Source organism: Haplochromis burtoni, unplaced genomic scaffold (genome assembly GCF_018398535.1).
Source record: "Haplochromis burtoni strain Fernald_Lab_line unplaced genomic scaffold, NCSU_Asbu1 Contig_261, whole genome shotgun sequence".
NCBI classification, from domain to species: domain Eukaryota; kingdom Metazoa; phylum Chordata; class Actinopteri; order Cichliformes; family Cichlidae; genus Haplochromis; species Haplochromis burtoni.
In genome coordinates this window covers 362963-389884 of record NW_024582622.1, presented here as the reverse complement: position 1 = coordinate 389884, position 26922 = coordinate 362963, and the positions used below count along the sequence as shown (strand labels likewise).

The window sequence follows — 26922 nt, the reverse complement described above, 5'->3', positions numbered from 1 at the left end:
AGGGTCATGTTTTTTTACTTTTCCAGTGCATTCAACACCATCAGGCCGACCCTCCTGGGTGATAAGTTGACAGCGATGCAGGTGGATGCTTCTTTGGTGTCCTGGATTGTTGATTAGCTAACAGGAAGACCACAGTATGTGTGTCTTCAACATTGTGTGTCTGACAAGGTGATCAGCAACACAGGGGCACCACAAGGGACTGTCCTCTTCACTTTCCTCTTCACCCTCTGATGTCATAAAGAGAAAACATTGACTGTAGGACAATGCTCAGGATTTTCTAGGAGTCTGTTGTGGTCAGTGCCATCCTCTATGCTGTTTCAGGCTGGGGCAGCAGGTTGAGGGTCACAGATGCCAACAGACTCAATAAACTGACCGACAAGGCCAGTAATGTTGTGGGGATGGAGCTGGACTCCCTTAAGGTGGTGTCTGAGAGGCGGATGTTGTCCAAGATAAGGACAATGCTGAACCATACCTCCCTCCCACCCACTCCATGACGTGCTGACCAGTCATGGGAGCACGCTCAGTGAGAGGCTGAGATTACCCAAAAGCATCATTAAGCGACTCAGGAAATCATTCCCTCTGTATCTGTATTATCTCTCTATTTACAGTGGGGCAAAAAAGTATTTAGTCAGCCACCGATTGTGCAAGTTCCCCCACCTAAAATGATGACAGAGGTCAGTAATTTGCACCAGAGGTACACTTCAACTGTGAGAGACAGAATGTGAAAAAAAAATCCATGAATCCACATGGTAGGATTTGTAAAGAATTTATTCGTAAATCAGGGTGGAAAATAAGTATTTGGTCAATAACAAAAATACAACTCAATACTTTGTAACATAACCTTTGTTGGCAATAACAGAGGTCAAACGTTTACTATAGGTCTTTACCAGGTTTGCACACACAGTAGCTGGTATTTTGGCCCATTCCTCCATGCAGATCTTCTCGAGAGCAGTGATGTTTTGGGGCTGTCGCCGAGCAACACGGACTTTCAACTCCCGCCACAGATTTTCTATGGGGTTGAGGTCTGGAGACTGGCTAGGCCACTCCAGGACTTTCAAATGCTTCTTACGGAGCCACTCCTTTGTTGCCCGGGCGGTGTGTTTTGGATCATTGTCATGTTGGAAGACCCAGCCTCGTTTCATCTTCAAAGTTCTCACTGATGGAAGGAGGTTTTGGCTCAAAATCTCACGATACATGGCCCCATTCATTCTGTCCTTAACACGGATCAGTCGTCCTGTCCCCTTGGCAGAAAAACAGCCCTACGATGTCCATGCTTCATGTATGGTGCTTGGATGCTCAATTTCCCCACACGACGAGTGAGTTATCCAAGTTCTTCACAGTAGGTATGGTGTTCTTGGGATGCAACTCAGTATTCTTCTTCCTCCAAACACGACGAGTTGAGTTTATACCAAAAAGTTCTACTTTGGTTTCATCTGACCACATGACATTCTCCCAATCCTCTGCTGTATCATCCATGTGCTCTCTGGCAAACTTCAGACGGGCCTGGACATGCACTGGCTTCAGCAGCGGAACACGTCTGGCACTGCGGGATTTGATTCCCTGCCGTTGTAGTGTGTTACTGATGGTGACCTTTGTTACTTTGGTCCCAGCTCTCTGCAGGTCATTCACCAGGTCCCCCCGTGTGGTTCTGGGATCTTTGCTCACCGTTCTCATGATCATTTTGACCCCACGGGATGAGATCTTGCGTGGAGCCCCAGATCGAGGGAGATTATCAGTGGTCTTGTATGTCTTCCATTTTCTGATGATTGCTCCCACAGTTGATTTTTTCACACCAAGCTGCTTGCCTATTGTAGATTCACTCTTCCCAGTCTGGTGCAGGTCTACAATACTTTTCCTGGTGTCCTTCGAAAGCTCTTTGGTCTTGGCCATGGCGGAGTTTGGAGTCTGACTGTTTGAGGCTGTGGACAGGTGTCTTTTATACAGATGATGAGTTCAAACAGGTGCCATTCATACAGGTAACGAGTGGGGGACAGAAAAGCTTCTTACAGAAGACGTTACAGGTCTGTGAGAGCCAGAGATTTTCCTTGTTTGAGGTGACCAAATACTTATTTTCCACCCTGATTTACAATAAATTCTTTACAAATCCTACCATGTGGATTCATGGATTTTTTTTTCACATTCTGTCTCTCACAGTTGAAGTGTACCTCTGGTGCAAATTACTGACCTCTGTCATCATTTTAAGTGGGGGAACTTGCACAATCGGTGGCTGACTAAATACTTTTTTGCCCCACTGTATCTCTTTGTACAACTCCTCCATCTAATGTACAGAACACACTGCAACAGTTACACCCTTTGCCCATCTTCCATAGTGAAAATAACAAATAAAGTTTTACACTTTAGAGTAAAATGTCAATCAAATATATTTAATCTCTGTAATATTCTGAATATTTAAAATTGGGTTAATTGTATATATTATTGTATTATTGATTTAGTTCAGTCTGTTCTTATATAACCACATAATTTCCTTATGGATTAATAAAATATTCTGATATGGATTCTGATTTTTTTTGAGTGTGTAAGGTCCATTTGGAAAAACTTTGTCCTGTGTAGTACGTTCTGTAGAGAACTTTGTATTGTTTAAGTTGTAAGTTGGGCTTTTAGTCATTTTGAGGGTGCTTAAGCATATTTGTGTCCAGATGTTTTTATCTGGACTGGTGGAAAGATCTTGCTGCCACTTAGCCTTTGGGAGGGAAATTGATTAGTCAATTTTAAACAATAGATTATGAATTATTGATGACAATTTGGGGGTATAGTTCTTTTAAAAAACATGCTTCTGTTAGGATGCCTGGGTCGTTGGCCCAGGGTTTTGAGTTTATTATATTATTTATCATTTATAGTCTTTGGTTTCTTTGTTAGAGTTCTGTCTTATGGTTTAATGTCTCTGTGTTCTCTAGTTGCTCTGTCTCCTCTGTCAGCTGTATCCCCTTGTCAAGTTCGCGTCTCTGTGTTATGTTTTCCTGTTTTACTTTGAAAGTCCGTGTCTCATGTAAGTGCATCTGGTTTTGCTTCCTTTGTCTCATTAGGCCTGATTGCTCCCTCTGTGTATTTAAGCCCTGTGTTTCTCTGTGTCCGTGTTGTGATCTACCCTTATTTTGCTGTCTGTTCTGGCTGCATAAGTTTACCTTGGAGTCTCAGTTTTCTTACTTTTTGGAGTGCAGCATTAACGCTGTATTTAAGTTCACCTTTTGTCTCCGACTGTCTGCACTTTGGGTGCTTTTCCTGCCTGCGCACAGCCTTCACATGACAGCTTCCCAAGTGGGATTCAGTTGACAGGGATTCAGATTTTCCTGTTTGATGGGTTCATTTGCAGATATATTAAAGAAATTCACCTTTGCTGATTTTATATTTTGATCAAATTTCTTCAAATGAAATAAACTTTGGGTCTTGTATGATTTTTTTTTTTTATTTTTTTTTTTGTCTTATTCTCATGCCACGATGAGAATGTTAGTATTTTTCTAGTAGTTAGTATTCAGTGATGATTTTTCTTTATAGTTTTATTTTAAAAACCTTTTAGTTTACATGGGATAAATGCAGACTTTTTAAGAATTGTAAAGAATTCCCACCAGGCTCTTAGAAAAGTGTTTATGTTGAGGCTTTTAAAGCTATGATGATATGTTGTGATGCTTAATAAAACCATGTAAGAAGAGTCACTCTGTTCCGTACAGCTCTGGACATCCTGAGGGAGTGGTCTTCACTTTGGTACCCTCAGAATTTCATCTTGGCTTTTTGCAGTTGATGTGGTTCTGTTAGTTTCATCAGGTGGTGACCTTGTGCCCCAGCGTGAAGTGGCAGGAATGAGAATCAGCACCTACAAGTCTTTTAATATGGTTCTCATTTGGAAAAAGGGTAGAGTGTCCAAAGCATGCTTGTGAGTTCTGACCAGCAGTTTCAGTATCTCAGAGTCTAGTTCATTAGTGAGAAGAGAGTGGCCCGTGAGATTTACAGATGGGAGATGAACCCTCACCAGCAACAGCCTCAAAGCACTTCATACTGTAGCATCGTTAACTTAAAATACAAGTTACTTTGAGGCAACTGTTGTTGTGATTTGGCACTGTAAAAATAAAAATGAATAATTTAAAGTGAGTTGAAAATATATTTTAATCATAAGCTCTGAGTAGTTACAATGAAGTCATGATACAAGTAGCAGGAATGGGTTTCACTGGTCCTTCCAGAGGGACTTGGAGAGTCCTCGCTCTTCCACATCGAGAGGAGGCAGCTGAAGTTATTCAGGCACCTGAGCTCCTAGACGCCTCCTGGGTGATGTGTTTCAGGAATGATCTAGTGGGAGGAGGCACTGGGGCAGACCCAGTACTTGGTGGAGAGATTATGTCTCTCAGCTGACTTGATAATGACTCTGTGTCCTCCCGGATGAGTTAGAAATGGTATGAAGAGAATTCTGGGCTTCTCTGCTGCTTAGAATGCTGTCTGGACTGAGACAGAGTCATAAATACTAGCAGACATCAACAGGGAGATCCCCTTTTACTCCGGCTTAATTCCACACTGATCCTGGATCTAGGAGCTAATATTAGTGAGCAGTGAGGCTTAGTTAAAAATAAAGGAACTAAGCAGCGTGTTTGCCTGATATCCAGGATAACAACTGCACAATTTATTCTGTCCAATGTATCTGATCAAATTTCTAGATGTCTTTGCTACATAGACAAATTAGCAAAGAGTGTTGTTGAAATTATAGCAAACAGACAGACAGACACGTACACACACACTCAAGCAACAGGTAGGTCACGTCATGAAGCCCGTGCTGCTTTTTGTCTATTTATAGCTGTTGCTGTCCGTCTGTCAACTCAAGGTTGAAGTGTCAGCACGAGGAGACAACAGGTGGAATAGTTTCCATGCTGTAATTGTGCATATGATACAAATGTATGTTTGACCTGCCCTCACAGGACAAAAGAAGAATCCAGGAAGAAATTGCCAAGAAGAGGAGACAGATAGAAGAAGAGAAGTTAAAACTCCAGTACATAAAGGTATGTCTCTATTTTACAGCCAAAAAGCAAAAACATCCAGGAGAAAATGTGTCAGTGTGTAACAGTGTATACAGGGAATGTGAGGAACTCTCGCATGAAGGTTTAATGATTTCATTTACTGTTATATTTCTCCACATTTTCCTTGATGCAGTCTCAGAGCTTTATTTCACAGATATATACTCACTGCAGTAGCATTGTTCATATTATAGCTACAGCTATTCCTCTTCAACACAACTGAGGGTATTTCATACATTATTGTAAAAGTCAAATCTTCTTTTTTCATTCCATCGTTCCAAGTTATATATTTTTTCATGTTAAGATAAATTGGGCACACATCTGAAGTTTTCTTAAGAAGCAGTTACGCACAAGTTAACCCCAGTTACAGTTAACCACAAGGGGGCTGTCTAAAACTGTGTCACGCCACTGAGCTGTTTCCTGCATCTTTGGCAAACTGGTCACTGCTGGTGTTGTAGTGGTGTGTAATGATATCACCTTCTTATATCAGTGACTACCAAAAAATATCTAAATTCCCTATGGAAGCATGCTGGAAAAATGAATAAATCTAACAATAAACAACATATTTAAGAGTTTTTGTTGCATTTTAATACAATGTCCATTAAATATCATAAAACAAGGTATCACCAAACTGGATGTTAGAAAATGTTTTGGTTATTTTACAAAAAAGCAAAGTAAATACAATCAAACTTTATTTTTAGTAAATGATACTACAGAGTTGTCTTTGGAGGCCTTTCTAGTTATCATCCCCACATATTCATACTCTGACTGATACATCAGAGGTGGGGTTTGCATCCTGCCCAAGGATATTTGAAATACAGACTGGGAACCACTAACCTTCTGATTACCAGATGACCTGCTTTGCCTCCTCAGCTAAGGCCACCCAGCTACTGGGAATGTACATAATTTAAACTTTTTAATGCAATGAGGGTAAGGAGAAGGGCAACACACAGGCCTGACCCATGCCCAGTAAAGTCCAGGTGGGGAAGCAGTGATTCAGTACAAAATACTTCGACTGCTCTGAGACCATAATCCAATGGAGCAACAATGAGTAGCGATAAAGCCAAAAATGATAATTGCAGTTCGTAAGTCTTCAGTAGTTGGGCAGTGGTTGATTTGGTAAAAATATTTACCCCCCAAAACTCCAGAGTCCTCTCTTCTGATGTTGCTCTCCATTAATCCATGGATGAATACGAACCCTCAGCCTTCCCAGAAGCTCTTTTATGCTCATTCTGCACCCCCCAGTGTTTTTCACGTGAGTGGAAAAGGTTTTAAAAAACATGCTTCTGTTAGGATGCCTGGGTCAGCTCCCCACTCATTTCCATTTCCTGTTGCCACACCGTGGAACTGTCCACTGATATTGGTTACATTCAGTCTCTTTAACATAGTGAAGGTTTTTGTTGGACACAGGTTCGTTTAATACACATCTACATATTTATAGCAGAGCTTTGAGAACATCCCTACTCTTCCAGTCATGATTACAACTTGTGCTTACAAAAGCTCCTGTGTCTGAGTTTCCAAACTGTACATGCTAAAAACTAAGATCCATCTCATTATTATTTGGACAACATTAGTTTTTACAATTTCACTAAAGATTTGTCTCCCACAGTCCATGCCAACTATACTGAGAAGCTCTTTGGTTCCCATTCTGGCAAATCTAAATATGTCAGACTGAGACTAACAGCTGAATGGGAAGCGAGGGACTGGCTCCACTGCAGCTGCTGCTTCATAGTGTTGGATCTAGTATGCTGTTTGTGAAACTGAGGAGTGTGTGCAAACGTAATGTTCCTTAAAATATCTGATAGAGAAATCAGCTACACATTTTTCTTTGCTTAACAGCATAGGAAAAGAGTTTTTGAAAGCAGAGAGTGTCAAATGGAAAACAGAGCAGGTGTCACCGTAGATTTGAACATTTTAAATATGAGAAGAACACTGAGCTCGGTTTGAGGCTAAAGCAGAGGCCTGTGTGTTGGTTGACTGACAGAAGAAGGCTTTGAGGGAGCAGTGGCTGATGGACGGTCTGAGTCAGCAGTCGGAGGAGGAGCAGGAGGCCATGAGGCTTCAAGCTCAAGACGAACAGCAGCAGAGTGACCACCTGCAGAGCAACATCATCAGGTAATCCAAACCTGCACTGAAGCTCACACTACATCCCAAAGTGGACACATGGGGCACAGCTCAGTATGAGCAAATCAAGTAGGTGAAGGTAACACTTTATAGTCACTGTCTGCCTAATAATGCCACAATATTAGGCATTAGTAAGGTATTATTAAGTGTTTAATTCATCATTTATAAAGCACTACTCCTTCGTATGTAATTTATAATTACAGATATTAATGTTTATTCTTGATTAACAAGCTCACATACAGATACAGATCATGATAGCCCGCTGATGGGTGGACATAATGGTACACCTCACCTGTGATGTGAATGATGCAACCATGAGTAATAACACCCCTAAATGAGAATTAGGAAAACTAGTGGAAATGTCTTGTGTATTCACCGGGGGGGCAATGTGGAGGCGCATTCATTTACACCAGGGGTGTCCAACTCCAGGCCTCGAGGGCTGGCGTCCTGCAGGTTTTAGATCTCACTCTGGGTCAACACACCTGAATCACAGGATTAGTTCTTTACCAGGCCTCTAGAGAACTTCAGGACATGTTAAGGAGGTCATTTAGCCATTTTAATCAGCTGTGATGGATCAAAGACGCATCTAAAACCTGCAGGACACCGGCCCTCCAGGCCTGGAGTTGGAAACCATGATTTAAGCCCTTGATACTATATATACTTATACCTTGTAAATTTGTTCAGAGAATATATAATTATGACAGAATAAGCCTTTCTATAAAATATTGATGCAGGTTTTCAGCAAATAAAATACAGGTTGTGCACACTGAACAAGCCAAACAGGAAGTGATGCTTGCATTCTATGATTATTACTAAGTTGAACATGAAAGCATTAAACGATTATTTCACTGAACTGCTAATATTCAAAGTTTAGTCTGTGTGTATTTCTGCCAGAAACATGTATTTGGACTTGCACTATATATTTCTGATGATTAATAAGGTGAACCACAAAGCTCTGGCACTGTGCCTAAAACTATTAGTAATTCTCAAGATTTAGGTTTTCCAACTAATTTAACAGTCATAGTGGTAATGATCACAGTCACACCTGCTTACTCCAGTTGTCTGCCGCTAATCTCAGTCTATCACCTTTGTGGTTTTTATGTGAAAGGGGCACAAGGGATGTGTTCCACATGTAAGTGTCCAATGTGCAGTATTGTTTTTATTTAGCTATAGATGGAAAAACTCCATGTGCTGACAGGTCGGAGAGAATTAAGTTATTAGGGTTCAACCTGGTCTGTACATTTTCTTTTTAAACGATGTTATTGGAAAATTATTAGCAGCTGACATTTTTATACATTTCTATAATTTTTCCAGGGATTGTGCAATCAAAGCTTCATCATCATCATTGAGCCCTCAGCCTGAATGTAGGGAATAAACCAGGAAACTGTAGGAACTGTCTGAATCCTGACGATGAACAAATAAATAAACACTTTAATGAAACAAATTGTTAAATATACTACACACAACATTCACAGACGATGGAGTATGCACGGTGACGCGTCTGTCAGCTTTGACCATTTTGTCTTGGTTGCTGTTAGTTTTCTTCCTTTTTATAATGTCTCAAAATGTCCTAGGACTACATGTGTTTAATAACCAGTTGCTATTAGAAATCAAATCATCTTCCGATCTAGTTCTCAAACAAACTGAGACAGGACAAGGTTACGGACTTCCTCCACCACCTTTGAGTCATCTGTTCTGGGTTACCTGTGCAGCCATCCTCATGCCACACCCTGGAACAAGCGCCCAAGGAAACGGGGAAAGCGAGCTGGTCAGAGTCAGGGCTTACGTCCACACTTCTCATGGGACTCACCCTTTTCTTAGCTAATTCCAGATTGCTCATTCACACCTGTTTTCATTGCCATCAAACACTGCAGCATTATTCATTCTCTAGCTTTGAACTCCAGCTGATTGAGCTACACCTGAACAGTACTGTGCCTTTGCTGTGTATCCTCATATATCCTCCTCCTACGTTTAATAAGGAGTTCATCTGAGAGTTTTCAGATTTTATGGCCGGAATTGTTCTTAAGTTTGACGGTTTTTTAATCCTCTGTGATTTTAATATTCATGTCTGCTGTAAGTCTGATTTCTGGTTTAAAAATGTTATTGACTCTTTTAACCTGACACAGTGGGTCACTGGCCCCACTCATTAAAAAGGACACATACTGGACTTGGTGCTATCCCAGGGTTTGAAGTTTCATCTGTTAGGGCTTATGTCTCATCGCCCACTGCCTCAGACCCCAGTGTTCCTCCTTTGTTTTCAGCTGTCTTAGAGCAGTGAGTCTGTCTCTCTGAGTGAATTGTCTGTGGTAGTTCATCACCTAAAATCATCACACTGCCCATCAGATTATCTTCCCCCAAGTCTGATTAAAAATACTTAATACTGTTGGGCCTTTTATCCAGAAATTAATTGACACTTCCCTTTCTACAGGCTGTGTCCCATCATGTTTTACTCAAGCTATAGTTCAGCCTCTTCTTAAAAAACACAATCTGGACACAACCATTCTGGCTAATTACAGGCCAATCTCAAAGCTCCCCTTTCCTTCAAAAGGTCTGTGAAAGTGGTCTATTTACAGCTGCACCTTGATCTTAATGGGATGTCTGAAAAGTTTCAGTCTGGTTTTAAATCAGTACACAGCACTGAGACAGCACTTTTAAGGGTTTTTAATGGTATTAACTCTGGATTCTGGCAGCCCTGCTGCCCTCTTGTTGTTGGACTTGACAGCTGACTTTGACACAGTCAGCCATTATATCCTCCTATCATGGCTGGAATCATATGCCGGCCTAAAAGGGTCTACTCTTTAGTGGTTTCCTTTCTACTTATCTTTATTTTTTTATGTGAACATGGGCCCCTAGTGCTAAAAAAAAGGACTCTCTCTAAATTATGGTGTACTTCAAGGCTCTATCTTGGGACAAGCCTTGTTTGCACTGTATATTGATTGATTGATAATAATTTATTCATCCCGAGGGAAATGTTATGTTGGCACTGGGGAACTCCAGGCCTCGAGGGCCGGTGTCCTGCAGGTTTTAGATCTCACTCTGGGTCAACACACCTGAATCACATGATTAGTTCATTACCAGGCCTCTGGAGAACTTCAAGACATGTTGAGGAGGTAAATTAGCCATTTAAATCAACTGTGTTGGATCAAGGACACATCTAAAACCTGCAGGACACCGGCCCTCGAGGCCTAGAGTTCTTCCACCCCGATCTACATGGACGTTAAAATCACCCACATTAATTATTTTATCTGAGCTCAGAACTAAATCAGATAAAAAGTCTGAGAAATCAGACAGAAACTCTGTGTAAGGCCCAGGTGGACGATAGATGATAACAAGTAAGACTGGTTTCTGAGTTTCACAGCTGGGGTGGACGAGGCTCAGCATCAGGCTTTCAAATGAATTAAAAGTCTGTCTTGGTCTTTCATTAATTAACAGGCTGGTGTGAAAAATTGCTGCCACACCGCCCCCTCGGCCTGTGCTTCGAGGTTTCTGGTAGTTAGAATGACTCGGGGGTGTTGATTCATTTAAACTAACATAATCATCCTGCTGCAACCAGGTTTCTGTAAGGCAGAGTAAATCAATTTGTTGATCAATTATTAAGTCATGTACTAACAGAGACTTGGAGGAGAGAGACCTAATATTTAATAATCCACATTTCACTGTTTTACTCTTTGGTTCAGATGTGGATCCTGTATTGTTCTTTCTTTGTGTTTATGTTTAAGTTGTTTGTTGCTGGTTTTTAGTTTGTTTTTTGTCTGTTTGGGAGCTGACACAGTCTCTGTGGAGATGGGTTTTTGGGGGGGTAGCAGGAGGAGAGAAGCTGCAGAGAGGCGTGTAAGACTGCAACTCTGCTTCCTGGTCCCAACTCTGGATAGTCATATTTTGGGGGGTTTAATAAATTTGTCCATATTTCTAGAAATGAGAGCTGCTCCATCCAAAGTGGGATGGATGCCGTCTCTCCTAACAAGACCAGGTTTCCTCCAGAAGGTTTGCCAATTATCCATGAAGCCCACATCGTTTCTGGGACACCACTCAGACAGCCAGCAGTTTAAGGAGAACATGCGGCTAAACATGTCACTCCTGGTCTGATTGGGGAGGGGACCAGAGAAAACTACAGAGTCCGACATTGTTTTGACAAAGTTGCACACCGATTCAATATTGATTTTAGTGACCTCCGATTGGCGTAACCGAGTGTCATTACTGCCGACGTGAATTATGATTTTACTGAAAATCTTTTGAAAATGCAAAATACACAGCTACCCAGTACAATCCATAATGCCATATATTAAAAGTCTTGTACTTACCTTGTTGAAGCTATTCAGAGACACCCTAACATCCAAGTGTTTTGGATGCACAAGTGATTTCCTTTTGTATTTGCTAACACTGTTCATTATATTCAACTGTACAGAATGGAGAAGGAGATTGAGGCCTTGGAAGCACAAGAACTCAATATCTCTGCCAATGAAGAAATTGTGGTGAAGCGGCTAAAAGAGGTGGAGAGAACAGCTGAAGACATTATCAAGGTAAGCAAAAATCAAGTGCCTTTTAACACTCAGCTTGCCTTTTTGGCTGTGACACTAATGCATGTCACTTATTAAATACATCTGGGCGGATTAGTGCTACTAGTACGCTAGTATTTGCTTTTCACCTTAGTACGATTAAGAATAATGGACAATGAAAAAGGAAAACAATAAAAGAAATCAAAGACACACACCTGTATTTTGATGTGTTGATGTGTCAACACAGCTCCCAATAACAGATGATGCACATTAAAGGCTGTGTGACACAAAGGACCCATACATACACACTATTGGAGTACTAGTTATGTTTTATTTGCAGCTTTTTTCCAAGATCACTCAGTGGAGATTTTCATGTGGAACAAGGCTTCCCACAGAGGGCCTTCTTCACCTGTATGAACGCTGTCTGGCACTGCTCTGTCCACTGGATCAGATCTGGGTCACCCTTTTGGGTTAGAGCAGTCAAGAGGCTGGCCAGCTCTGCGAAGTTCGGCATGAACCGGCGGCAATAACCAGCCAGCCACAAGAACTGCCTCACCTCTTTTTTTAGTCTTGGGACATGGGCAGTATACGATGGGTGTTGTTTTCACCTCCTGCAGGCCCACTTGCTCACCTCCCCAGATACTGTACCTTCCCTTTGTCTGCTCACACACTTCTTCAGGTTGGCTGTGAGCCCCATCTGCCTCAGAGACTCTAGGACTATGGCCACCTGCTGCACATGCTCTGCACAGGTGTCACTATGGATGATGATGTCATACACCAGGTTCATGAGACACTGGAAAGTTGCTGAACAAGCTGAACGAAAGTGTGACAAATTGGTACAAATCGTACAGAGTGGAGAAGAATGACTTTCTTTAAACTCTGGAGTTAACCAGTGGCTACTGGCACATCCCCTTAACTCCAGTGTCATGAAAAAGGTGCAATGCCTATCTGATCCAGGAGCTTGTCGACCCGGGACATGGCATATGCATCAAACTGTAACAATTCACCTTGTGGTAGTCGCCACAGAACCGTATAGATAAGAACTATGGAGCTAAACCAAGCACTTCTTTCTGAACATTTTTTCTTTATGTTGAGGTAACCTGTAGGGCTGTGAATGCACCATCTCACCAGGACACATTTCAAAATTGTGCTCTGAGTGTGGTATGGCCAGGCAGGGGGGAGAACACATCTGCAAAACACTGTTGCAATGCAGCAACACCCATTCTCTGGGCTTGTGTGAAATGGTCATTACAATGGGGGGAGGTGGGAATAGTGGAATTTGGCACTATCATCTCTCTCCTTCGCCAGGCAAACCAGAGAATTTCCCAAAAGCTTTAAAGCACCAACAACTGGGTGTGTTCCTCTTCTGTGCGACTGTTACAACTCACCCAATATAGTCTATGTCTGATTAATACAAAATTCAGGTAGGCCAGTGCTGTGTCAGGGCGCACCATGTGACCAGTAATTTTTATCACTTGGTCAAAGGCTGAGTATAGAGTTTTGTCATGAGACTACTGTAGTGGGAAATCTTCCATGGAGTGAATCAGTGCCGTCTCCTCCCCAGAGTCAACGTTGGATGGCCTCGGATCACCGCTGTACACAGCATATACACTACATGCTGCTACAGGTCATGAATGCATCCCCGCACACTGCCCCAACAGGTTTTTAAATCATGGCCAATCCGTCCCCAGAATTAAAGGATGTGTCAGGCATGACCTAACCACAGCTTTCCCACTACGCTTTTTGTCCTTGTACTTAACTTCTGGCAGCACAGTAGGATATGGTAAAATGGTAAAATGGCCTGCATTTGTATAGCGCTTTTCTAGTCCCTAAGGACCCCAAAGCGCTTTACACTACATCCAGTCATCCACCCATTCACACACTGGCGATGGCAGCTACATTGTAGCACTGACAGAGGCGAGGCTGCCGGACACTGGCGCCACCGGGCCCTCTGACCACCACCAGTAGGCAAACATGGGGTTAGTATCTTGCCCAAGGATATTTGGCATGCAGCCAGGAGGCAGCCTGGGATCGAACCACCGACCTTCTGATTAGTGGCTGACCTGCTCTGCCACCTGAGCTACAGCCACCCCACGTATTTGTGTATATTCCCCATGCATGTACTTAACCTCCACCCACTCTACCTTCAGCAATGCCCCGGGCCAAACCAGAGTTTGGTGGACCAAGGTCTGTGTGCACCCTGAGTCTACAATAGCCTGGTGTATACCCCTTACCACCTTACCACTATGTGTCCCTCGTGGACTGAGGGAAGGTGTCAGAGGGCAAAGTGATGGCAAAGGACCACTCCGCCGTTCCTATCGGGAGTCCCTTGACAAACTGCTCGAGAATCATCACACAAAGCTGAGCCTCCACCTTTGTGTGGCCGGGCTTTGTGCGGCCCTATTCAGTACCCCAAGAAGTTTTGGTGGCAGTCCTCAGGCACATGGCCTAGGCCAGGGGTCGGCAACCTTTCTGATGATGAGTGCATCTAAAATAAATTGCAGTAGCAATTTATTGACTTCTGCAATAAATAAATAGCAATAAATTTAATAACGCTCTATATTAACAGTTACACACTATATAGAACCACTTTATAGAATTATATTTGTTGGCAGATGTTGGCAGCTATCAGCGAATAGTTATCAGCTATTTTGAAACAAAAAAAAAGACTTTTTATCCATAACAGCAAATACAGAAAATGCAAATGCTATTTATGGTGTCACGGTCCGGGGCAGCGGCCGTGTGAAGAGTGGAAAGGAGGACTCAGATGCAGCACTTACTCAGATGTGAAGGTGATTTATTGACAATACTGAACATAAAGTGGAGATGGCAAAACAGAACTAAGGACGAACTAAACTGGGAGAAACTACACAAAGGGAGTGGCAAACCTGAACATGAAGGGAGAACAGCAGGGAGAGCACGCAGAGGATTTCACAGGGTAGATGCAGAGTACGCAGGGTAACACAGAGGATGAACACAGACGACGCGACGAGGAGCAGAGGAAAACACACACTATAAGTACACAGAGAGACACTGGGAAATCACACACAGGTGGGAGACACAGCTGGACCTGGTTAACCTGACGAGACAGGGGAACACTGACACCAGGGACCAATAGAGGGAGCACAAACCCAAAACCCAGTATCTAAAATCCCAAAACACAAACCATCCCAAAACAGCCCGTGAATAATAATGAAAGTAATAACAATAAAGAACACAAACACAAAGTCACTCAGTCATGGTCGCAGGACCATGACATATGGTCTCCTCACAACAATGATAAGTAAAATAAACTGGGCCAACATGGCATGTTTGTTAATACAGAGACACACATGTTAATGTGATCTCTGGTCTCCCACTCAGAGACACAGGTCTCCGAGTGTCCAGCATTCAGAGGCTACCTGAGGACTCATGTGAGAGAAAACCTGCTCATACAGACATGTGGAGCCAAACTCTGTCAATAAGGCCTCTGCAATGTTCTGAAGACAGTTAAACTTGTCAGGCAGTGATGTCCAGCAGGTGAACATGCAGCTCCATGAACACGCACAGCTGTGGATTCCAGCTGCATTCATAGTTCTGCAAACTTTGACCCCACAGAGTCGAGCTTTTCAGTTCAATCAGCTGCATTTCGATGTCCTCTTTGTCGAGCCAGTTAATGCGAGACAAACCCAGCTGCTCATTAAAGCTTCCTGGTTTGATCAGAAAAGAAAACATTGGTCCAAACACCTGAAAGTCCCGAAAACACATCGTGAATTCTGTCTCGAGTCTACGGATGTATCCGTGTGTTTCCGCGGTGCTGCGCTAAGCGGACAGCTGCTGAATCTTTTGAAGTGTCTGAATGTGGAAATTTCAACATTGCTTGAAAAAACTGCCAGCTAGCAACGTCCCTCTCACCGGTAGGCTAAGTTATTTTTAGCCAATTACAAGTTGAATCTGGTAGTTGGGGTTGTTAGCTAAGATACCGTCATTAAGAAGCAGCACAACTAATGTGTGTATGCGAGCTAATTTGCGATGTGCACCGCTGGCCTTGCCATTTATTTTTTAATGCACCTTCTCAGATTAACTCACTGCGTGTCATGCCCAGGGCTGTGCTGGGACAAAAAAATCAGCCTGGGCATTTTGACTAGAGACCGGCCCCCCAGGTATTAAAGCCATAAAGCCTTTGAATGAAAACAAACGCTGTTGTGACAGTGATGTACAGTCTTGTTGGTATATGTATGATTTCTATACATTTTACATCTGATAAAAACTTTGGTTGTAAGATTCAGATAATTATTTAATAAAAGCTAGACATTTTAAGTGAGAATAAGAAAGAAAAGTATTTCTTTGTGCCCCCCGTCTCCCTGTTAATGTCCTACCTGCCCCCCTGGCAATACTTTGCTAGACCCGCCCCTGCACCGTTACCAGCTGTCAGCTACTTAGAAAAGGATCCTGGTGTTATTTGTCTCTCAGAAACAGTTCATAACTTCAATTCATTCATGTCACCTAAAAGGTAAACCTGTTTCTCCATCACCTGTTCAGCTCTGATGGTTCAGTAAGGACATCTCCTGGTTTCATCTTCATGTTTCCCTCTCACCACAAATCCAAACCCACATCATGACCAGCAGCTTTACAGCTGTGGCTCCAGCAAACAGCCGATCAGCTGATCATTGATCAGTTTCATGATTGAAGTAGCAACAGGAGAGGGAGGGGCAGAGAATGACAAAAGAAGAGGCAGCTGTGCAGCAAAGACACAGAATAACTCCAGCTTTGTGTCTTTTTCTATTCTAGCTGAAGTACGGGACAAACTGTTCCTTTTCAGCTCAATACGAAACGTAATATTTTCTCTGAATGCGGGACGATTCCGTTTGTATGGGACGGTTGGCAACTCTAATAATTAACCTTATGAATAAAATAAAGTTCACCATCAGTAACATCATAGCACCCACCCAGCTGTATAGAAACTCCGTCATGCTAGCTAGCACGCAGTACGAGTTATTGTAACTGACGGTAAAAAGTCAGCACAACGAAAATAAACTCCACCTAAACTTGGTTTATATCTGACCCAGATAGACTGCAGGTCATAACTTCTTACCTGAAGTTCACCTGACACTCGGACCGGCGGCCGCCTCGGGTCTCTCCTCCTCCTGCCTCCCCTTCCCTCATCCACCTGCTGGCCTCAGTGGAAGCTCTGCCATAGCCATCACCAGAGTTATTTTTACACATCTGGCCAATCCACCACCTCTCATTGTTTATACCATTACAAAAAAAAATCATCGGCCCATAGAAACGAAAAATCACAGTCGGCCCAGATGGCCAGTCCAGCTATGGTCGTGCCATCAGTTAACCCTTCGCGTGCCAGCTATGGCATGCGTGCCCAGGGTTGCCAATCCCTGTTCTAGAGTTTTTAATTCTGCACCTGACCCCACTGCCATGTTAAGTCTTTTATTTGGTCTGCTGTTAGTGATGTCATGTTGCCTTAATGTCATATTATCTTCATACGAGGAGCAGGGTAACTTAATCTTATAATGTTACAACCACATTTGACTTGAACACATTTGACTCGAACTAGGGATGAAGTTGGTAATTAGTAATATTTTAGTTAATGTTACGTGTTAGCTGTTTCATTACAATCAGTTGAGAAAACTATATTTTGATGAAGAAGGCAACAGCATCAGCCTTGAGTGTATAGTTTTCATTGCCACACAACTACCAGCAGAAATATATGCCTACAAGAAGAAAATGATCACACAAATAGAATTATAGTGTTAGACTTTAAAATGATAAACTGATATACACACAAAGCACTGTGCATAGTGTACTGTAGATGTGTACTGTAGTGTTAATCTGCAGTTAGATCAGTTAAGGTCTTAGACTAAGGCTTGTTCATTGTCCATTGGGGTCACCTTTAAAAACACTAAGTACTCAATTACTGCATTTTTTAAGTGTGCAGAGTAGCTAAATGTGTTTTGCTGGTGTGGTTTCATGCAATCCATGCCAGTTTTACCGAGGACGATGATGATTTGAATTTTCATTGTTGTGAACAGATTCTAGCACCTTTTAAAGGAATGATGTTTTCTCCTGACTTCCTGCTAACTGTTATGCTATCTGTAAGCTCTGCTTGTTTCTAATAAGATGTTCTCACTGAAGACTGTGTGGGTGGGCTTTGTTGCACAAGCGACTGCTTCGAGTGAATTAGGTGGCAGATAAATGGATTACTCACATTGTGAGGATGCAGTGCAAGGACTAATATGCCTGATTTGCTTTGCTTTCTGTCTTCATTTAACCTAGTGAAATTACTAATGTGACAGCTGTGGACTGCCGTTACTAAACAAGCTGAACTGTAGCACTGCTGTGATGTTTACTTCATGCTTCTTTCACTACTTTGAACCTCAACTACTTTGTCTCCACATATAGGAGGTACACGCAGAGTCCCAACCAGGTGTGCACTTTTTTTTAGCTCTTTGATGTGCTGTGAGTAATTTCTCCTGGTAAATGGTTACAAAACTTATTAGAGCTTCATTAAAGCATAATAGCAGCTTTTGCATCATGGGATACTTGGTTATCCCGAGTGTGCTCAGATTACTAGAAACATAATAAAATGCTTATGGCATGATAAAACTGAGCATCAGTTGTGAGAATTCATTCAGAAGATGGATATCAGTTTTCATTTTGATCTGTAATTTCTTGTATAAGTGTCTTTGTTGTCACATACTGGAATAATGTGTCATATTACTAATATAATGAAATCTTAAAAATGGTGACATATGTATATATTTGCCCAAATATAGCTAATCTTGGCTTATGTTGTGCTTGCTTTCATTTCACTGGTCTTATATTCTTCTTAGATGTGACCCATCATGTCCCTTCACCACTACCAGATATGCTATCACTCATTCCACTGGCAGCAGCAGAAACCCATCCTGTATGTGAACTCGGTAGCCATGAACCAAAGAAAGGTATACTTCTGTGACAGGCTGTAAAATATTACATTGGTGCAGATGGATTACAATGATCATCCTTCAGCATGATGCTAAGAATACACTGATCAGCCACAATATTGAAACCTATAATATTGATGCTAGTCTATAACAATGTTACCATGTTTCAGTGGTTATGTGACTGGTACATGCTGTTTGTATCATACATCTGATGCCAGCTGTCAGTTTCCTTGCACTGGAAAAATGTAATGTACATTATATCAGTCTTAATGCATGCTCAGTCATCCAGGTAAATCTCCAAAAAGTTGATTCTGTTCATCTGGATGTTTTCACTGGGAGAAATGTTTCGTCATCATCCAGGTGACTTCTTCAGTCTCAGCTGACTGCAGGTTTCAATCTTATAAACAGGACATTTACATAATGACTGAAACCAGCCCACTGAAGGAACAAGGGGCTGGGAGGTCAGTTCCTTCATCTTAATTATGCAAATTCTCATGACCATTGATCAACAACCACTGATCAATGTCCATGAGTCCCATTCACAGAGAGGGACCCGATCCTTGCGGTGGATCAGTTTTTGCCGCAACATGTTTTGGGGTTTTACAGCCACAGAAACGCGATGTTTAGAGAAAATGCGTCTCAGCTGCTCCGATACTCCTGACACGTACGGGATCACTACATGTTTTCGCTTAGTCATTGGTTGTCCTTCTGTCCTGGATCGGCTGGAGGTTTCTTTAGGAGCCTTTCCAGCTCTGACAAAAGTCCAGCTGGGATAACCAGATTTACTCTTCTTGATGTGATCTTCTGCCTCCCTGGCTGCTGTGTCTGTGGGGATGGTGTTCGCTCTGTATTGTAGCGTCCTGATGACGCCCAGTTTATGCTCCAGTCGATGATGAGTGTCAAACCTCAGATACTGATCAGTATGTGTAGGTTTACTGTACACGTCAGCTTTTAGATGTCCCCAATTACTGATGGAAATCTCACAGTCTAAGAAGGCTAACCTGCCACTTTTCATATCCTCCCTGCTGAAGTTGATGTGTCGGTCCACCGAGTTAATGTGACCCGTGAAATGTGGAACGTCCTGAGATTTGATTTTCACCCAGGTGTCATCCACATATCTGAACCAATGACTTGGTGGTGTTCCAGGGTAGGATAGCAAAGCCCTCTTTTCCTCTTTTTCCATGTACAAATTGGCCACGATGGGTAAAAACAGGGGAGTCCATGGCACACCATGTTTCTGCCTGTAGAACTGACCCTTGTGGTGAAATATGTGGAAAGAAGACACAGTTCAAACACACTTGGTCGGTGCTGAGAGTGGTCCTGTTGCTGCAGTCAGCTGAGACTGAAGAAGTCACGTGGATGACTGATGAAACGTTTCTCCCACTGATTACACTGCGTCCAGATGAACAGAACCAACCTTCCGGGTACATTACACAACTTATCTATATAAAACTTTAGACACATAACACACTGATCAATAATTAGTCATTTGTTATCTTGTAATTAGCCAAACTAATGAAAAAAGGTCTGTTACAGTTGGGTAACGATGATGTGAATATTTGAGAGACGATGAGGTTGAAATGAGTTTAAGACTCAAAAGATGTGTTTTAAAGTGGACTTTTAGCTGCATCCTGTCCGAGTTCTCAGTATTTTATGTTACATTTGTTTACAAATTGAGAATTAGTTCAGGAATACATGTTGTAAAAAAAACATTTTAAAAGGCACAGTGTCTGAAAGTCAGAGCGAGAACCACTGAAAATCATCTAAAGTCTCAATACAGCAACACTGAGTTTGATTACCCTGACTCGTGTCTGCTCTCAGTCCTTTTGCACTGCAGGACAAATCCAAAAGACATAAGGATTGCAGATTCAGACTGGATGTGTATCCACTTTGGATCCAGCTTATTCTTTCCCAAAATGATCTGTATTCTTTATTTAAAATGAAAACTGTGCTGAAATATTTAAAATCAATGAAATCGTAGACTTTTTTGTTTGCCTTTCCTGATAAAACATGCTGTCCTGTATTTTTCAGTAAAATGTTGGGTAATTCGTGACCACAGAAAGCAGAAAAACTGGTTTTCAATGGTTTTCATTCTTTTGTCACACACATGCTTAACTGAGCGTGAGCTTACTCAGAGTTGAGACTCTTGGACTTGCTTACATAGTGTTACTCAACTTAGACTTCATGGTTAAACTGTTGTTGAATATGTTATTGAGTTTGTTGAAGATACTTCCTGGGGCTTCTTCCAGAGGCCAGGGACCTACCACAAAGCTCAGGCAACATACCAAGGGGATGCTTCCCTTATTCCATTTCCCAGATTATATCATTATTTTTCCACAGAAAATGATCCCTATGACTGCTACCTATTTTATGACGTGGTGATTAAAAGTCTATAAATCTGTTGTAAAAAGCACAGGCAATTAATGCTGACGCAAATCTTAATTTAGTATTTTAGTGATAGAGCATAAAATAAATATTGTAATTCCAGAAAATTATCAGTTTGTATTTCTAAGGTGATGGCTGTACTTTAGAGCACTGCAACTGTTTATTGTCCCACAACCTGATAAAGAAGGTTTGTGACTTTGTCACAGATCAAAGTGAAATTAACATGCGTGATTCCATAGGAATTCTTGGTGTGTGTCCTGTGTTCTAGTAGCTTCAGTTTCAACAGTGTAACATAGACTCAGCAGCAGATTAGAATCAATTACAGTATTTATACATTTTTGATATCACCAAGTTAATACATGCATGCACAGTTTGCATTTCAATGGTTGTAGTAAGATAGACTGAAGCAGCACGTATCAAATGCATTCCCCCAGCAAAAAATGTATATTGTACGTAAAAGCTTTTGTTACTGTAATTGTTTCCTGACCATTTTTGATGCCTTAGTTGTAGGGATACAATTGAAGAGTGAAACCAAATCAAAGGACAATATGATTTTATCTGATTCAGTGTACGTTTGTGGACAGCATTAGGGAACACACACATAAAGAAAAGTGTTATCACATGTGGTTATTCCAACTGGGTCTTCAAGACGCACAAGAAAGAAGGTCAGAAACCAACTGGGGAGAAACAGAATGACAAATGGAACGACACTGTCATCCCTTATGTAGCAGGTCTGTCAGAGAAACTCCAAGCACAACATCCCAATGCACTTCCAACACGGGCACACCCTTAGATGGAAACTAAGTCTGTCGAGGTCTGTGGAATTACAGACTGAGTGTGATGTGTAGGACCCAAATCCAAACGCTCGGAGACAGAATCATCTTAATAAAGGCAAACCATGATGATGACCCACGAACAAAAGACTAAGCATAAAATACAAAAAGAAACCAAAGTATATCAATAGAACTTAGGAACATAATCCATTTCTCAAAACCCAACTCTAAACACAGAAAGAGCCCGACCAGAAAGACCAGAACCATGACAGGTAATCCCAAGGACCAAACTCACAAACAAACAAGCTAAGCAGCATAGTGTATGCTGTGGGGTGCAGGGAGAAGTGCTTAAAACTTCTGCATTGGAGAAACTAAACAGCCAGTTCATAAACAAATTGCACAACATAGAAGAGCCACCTCAACAGGACAAGAGATAGCTGTACTGTAAGGATACAGGTCACTCATTTGAGGATGCCAATGTTTACACTTTGGATGAAGAAGACAGATGATTTGAAAGAGAAGTAATATAGACCATGCAGTCCTCAGATCCCTTCCCAGGTGCCTCAACCCATCAGTTGACCTTAATATGTCACATGTCTCACAGTGGTTTCCCGTGAAACCCCTGGTGTTAATAACTCATGCCTTTTTTCATACCTTGGCTCTTGTGATGACGCACATGATTGATAGTGGGTCAGTGACCCTCTTCAGGATCAACCCCCACTAGTGTTTAGAAGTAAACAAGTCTTTTGGATGAGAGGTGAAAATCACAAAATTTCACAAAAGTCCACTGGCTTTGTTTCTAAGCTCCTTAGCCTACTGTGGCCTTAATGACTGAGAACCTACACAGACATATTGGCCTGTAGTGTTGTTCACCACATTCCCACTGAGCTCTTGATGATGGCTCTTAGGCACTTGTTCATCTTGTACAGTTCTAAGCATCCCAGGCATTGAGTCACAGGTTTTCTTGTAGTCGATGGAGATGTTGCACAGGTTGTTCAGTCTGATCTTGCAATCTCGAGTACCTGCTCTGTCTACTAGCAGCTGGTGTTTTTCTCCTGCTGGTTTCTGCTAGTTCCTTTCAGGGCTCATGTATTAAGCCATGTGCCTGTTCATCTTAGCCACTATGACGACTGCAGGAGCTTTCATGAGGTGCTGAGGGAGTTTTTCTGTCATTAAATACAAAGAAAACTTCCAAATCTAGCATTAGAAGAAAATTCAGCAATAGAAACTTTATTTGAACAATATTTATTGTCCAGTACATGTCCTAAGAGTTCACTTATGTCTTTCATTCCAGCTACATTTGCGATGAAGATCAGTGTGGAAAATGATAAGAAAACAGGCAAAAGTCATGTGGTGTCAGCTTCAACCATCATCCCAGAAACCATCCAAAAGAATGGGATAAAGGTGTATGATGATGGACGTAAGTCTGTGTATGCACTGCACCCAGGGACAACTAAAATCCATAGTGAAACAGTTGGAGAGATGACCCCTACCGAGGTAGAAGAGCTTCTGCATCAGGCCGCTGATAGGAATGTACCTACTGAGGTGCAGTACCATCTACCTGTCTATTCTGTGCCCTATATAGGGACGAATAGGCCATCAACACCAAGGAAATCAACTAAATCACTAACAAAAAACTCAAAACCCAGCCCCTTACGGAGTGTAAACTCATTCAAAACTGGATCTCTAATCCTAAATGAGAAAAACCACTGCAGCCAAGGCCTGCAGAAACAAAAAACCCCAAACAAAACTCCTCTATCGATCTGTCAAGACTCGACTTTAAAAGTACGAAGAGTTGGAGAAGGGGCCAAACTGCACTCTCGAGAGCAGGCCAAGTGTGAGACCTTTCTAATACCACAGTCACACTTTAGCACCAAGTGTCCAAGAGCATTCGCCAACAGCACAACAGATACAAGCAGTCCAAACACAGCAGCTCTTGTTTCAGTTAAATTCAGGCCTGAAGGAATGCCTGGACCCAAAGAGCCAGTCTACAGAACATTAGATAGATCTAGTTCTTCACTCGTCCACCATAAATTTGATCCTGATCCCTTGCTAGGCACCTCAGGTGACTCTAACGAAGATTTACCCTCTTGTGCAGAAAATAATGTCTCTCTGAACCTTGTCAGCACTCTGCCGGGGGAGCTAGAACCCATATCAATGATCTTCATGGGCTACGAGAATGCTGAGGAGGAGGAAGACATTCAAGCTGAGTTGGTGATTATTGACAACAGTTCTGATAATAACGACAACGATGAGGATGAAAATGAAATCAACAGGGAAGAGTATCTTTTATACCACCCACAGGGGTACAGAAGCAAAGTATTTCAACCCAAGGTGCATATAGCTAAGGTCATAGAGCTCAGAGACATTACAGATACCTAAAGAGACCAGGAGGATTTAGGACTCCACAAGCCAACATTCATCCACAAGTATGGAAAGCACAGTCCTTATTTACAGGAGCGGTCAAAATGGAGAAGATGAAGCTCAATCAAACAGGAAAATGAGAAACTGAATTGTTAGGAAAAGAACTGGGAATAGAATTTGTTAGGTGATTTTTCTTCCCCATCATTTCTTTGATTCTTTCTTTGTCTTTTTTTCTGGTGAATGTGTTCATGCATGCATTTTCTGCTGCCAAGCCAATGTAGTACTTCTCAGCCTGCCAATCTTTAATAATAATAAATTGTGATTCGTGCCATTATGAAACCTTAACTTCTCTTGAGTGATAGAAACACCTGATAGACTTTTTGTTTATTAGTAACTGTGCCACTGGAATTTAAATTTTATCATTCAGTTAGTTTGTTGCTTTGTAACTGAGTTGCATTAAATGGTACTGTGCTGTGAATCAACCTGTGCTCATACCTTTGATCTAAGTTCATTTGTTTGGTCAAGTCTACGCCTTAAATTTCTGATGGCAGTTATCTACCAAATTTCCTTGTTTCTAGTGCACTTTAGGAGTTGGAATAGGAGAGTCTGGTATTGGCGGGGCATAAACATGTCAAAATATTAAAACCTTTGTTGTAAAAATATTAAATATATCATTTTATTATGATGTCCGTGCTCATAATTTAGTCAGCTTGAACTTTGATTAGATGATTTCTAATTTTACCTTTCATTTAAATGTTTTCTGAATATCAAAAATATCCTTCCTTTGGGACTGCACCTGCTCACTCCTTTTTTGTAAATAGCCTTTGTGTTGGACTTCATATACCATGTTTTCTGCACTATAAGGCGCACCTAAAATCCTTTAATTTTCTCAAAAATCGACAGTGCACCTTATAATTGGTGCGCCTCATGTATGAATTCTGGTTAGGCTTACTGACCTCAAACCGATTTTATGTGGTACACGGCGCTCAAAAATCTATCAAAAAATGTTGTAGTATGACTTTGCTAAGCTACAAAGCCGCACCGCTTGATGGATTGTCTGAGCATTACGATTACCGTAGTCAGGAGCCTCGCGGAGTAATCTGGGTCCAAAACTCCGTCAGCTTCAGGTCCCAAAGTCAAGCGAATACTGTGGCGCCAATGAGAGTTACAAACTGTCTAAATTCTTTCACCTTTAATAAAATGATCAGCGTTGCTGCTTTAGTTTAGTTAGCAGGAAGTTAGCTCGCTAGTTTCCACCTAAGCATGATATAGCATGTTCTGACTGAGATATTTCTGAAACATTCAAACGTACAGCTCTGCTATCACTTCCAACATAAATGAAGACAGAAAACTAAACAGCAGTGACGTTTGTAGGGTTACTGAAGTTGGGCTAGCTTGTATATCATGTGCTATGTGATCGCTAGCGACACAGCTATGTTAGCATAAACACAGTGAAGCTGGAGGATGAACGCTAACTTTTTTCCTCTCGATAAAAGTTAACGTGAAGGTTCCTGATGGTTACAGACAAATGCAATCGCATGGCAGGATGCTGTAAACGGACCAAACTTCAGTCAGGAGAACAACTGAGATAATCCATCCACAATACGAGGTTAGTCAAGCATGATAATCCATCCACTACGGACATTAAATACAACAACTGGGAACTAGAGCAGCTGCAGAGAATTCAACATTAATGAATCAATGTGTACAGAAGTGGAGGAAGCAAGAAGAATGAGTTGAATAAAGTTTGACTTATCTGACTGTTTTGTTTTGCTTAATGCGCCTTATAAACCGGTGCGCCTTATGGTCCGAAAAATACAATAAATTAATATAGTATAAGGGATATATAATATATATACATAAATAAATATATATATAACATATATATATATATATATATATATATATATATATATATATATATCAGGGACTTGGGTAGCTGTACTTTTCTGCAACATTAACATTCTGTGCTGTAGAGCAGGTCACCTACTGACCGGAAGGTTGCTGGTTCAATCCCTAGCTCCTCCAGTCTGCATGTCAAGTGTCCTTGGGCAAGATACTAACCCCACGTTGCTCTCCGATGAATCCATGCGTGTGTGTGAATGTAGTTAGAAAAGCACCCAGTTTACAGACAGTGCTTGTGAGAATGGGTGTGATTGGGTGAATGTGGCATGTTGTATGTATTTGAGTACAGAGAGTAGAAAAGTGCTATATAGCAATCAGTCCATTTACCATTCTGTCCCAGCACAAACCATTTGCCTCTTCCTTCTAAAGTTGATCATTAGCCCTCTGTTCTTGTTCACATTCAGATGCAGATGATTTCTCTAAGCACTGCTCCTGCCTGTCAATAGCACATGCAGCCACTGCAGAATGAGCACAGACTGAGCTGTACTGACAGTCTGAGGTGAAATGGAATGGAGACAAAGCAGTACCCTGTGGAGCTCTGAATTTCACATCACCAAATCACACACACAGTTTTATGGTACTACACTGACACAGCTCCTCCTCAGATACTGTGCCTGTCTGTCAGGCGCTCAGTGATCCATGAAATGGTGGATGAATTTAGTGAGATGTCCTGTAGCTTCTTCTCTCTCAGTATCAGTGGCTGAATGGTGTTTAAAAAAATCAAAGAAGACGAGCCCCCCCAAAGACTAACCTCTTTGCTGCATGCAGTCCCAGATTTGGTTTGTATGCTAACTGCAGAAACTCTATAGATGTTTTCACCTGTGGTTTTAGCTGGGTCAAGAAATACACTGTGAGGGCAACTGGTGAATACTCATTAACTTCAGATGTTCCATTCTCTGTTAAGATGATCATGTACTGCTCCACTAATGTTGAGGTCGAA

The 26922-nt window shown here is 41.7% G+C and overlaps 2 protein-coding genes across 5 annotated transcripts in view; both read left to right on the top strand.

Moving 5' to 3' along the window:
- Positions 1 to 26922, top strand: part of palmdb (palmdelphin b) — a 92620-nt gene that overhangs the window by 37806 nt on the left and 27892 nt on the right. For all 4 annotated transcript variants that reach the window (XM_005939299.3, XM_005939300.3, XM_005939297.3 and 1 more), the window contains 3 exons: positions 4920 to 5000; positions 7000 to 7130; positions 11545 to 11659. In XM_005939299.3, coding sequence (XP_005939361.1) covers positions 4920 to 5000; positions 7000 to 7130; positions 11545 to 11659 — 327 coding nt within the window. The remainder of the gene's footprint in view (positions 1 to 4919; positions 5001 to 6999; positions 7131 to 11544; positions 11660 to 26922) is intronic.
- Positions 18084 to 25017, top strand: LOC106633568 (palmdelphin). The gene is made up of 2 exons (XM_014339087.2): positions 18084 to 18573; positions 23008 to 25017. Exons 1-2 carry the CDS (start codon positions 18372 to 18374, stop codon positions 24093 to 24095), a joined length of 1290 nt encoding a protein of 429 aa, XP_014194573.1. The 5' UTR covers positions 18084 to 18371; the 3' UTR covers positions 24096 to 25017.

What these genes read in the sequence shown, in the direction of transcription:
- LOC106633568 (XM_014339087.2), top strand. Translation starts at nt 18,372, where the DNA reads ATGGTGACATATGTATATATTTGCCCAAATATAGCTAATCTTGGCTTA. An exon ending in TAGCCATGAACCAAAGAAAG is followed by an intron (nt 18,574 to 23,007) that starts GTATACTTCTGT and finishes CTTTCATTCCAG; the next exon opens with CTACATTTGCGATGAAGATC.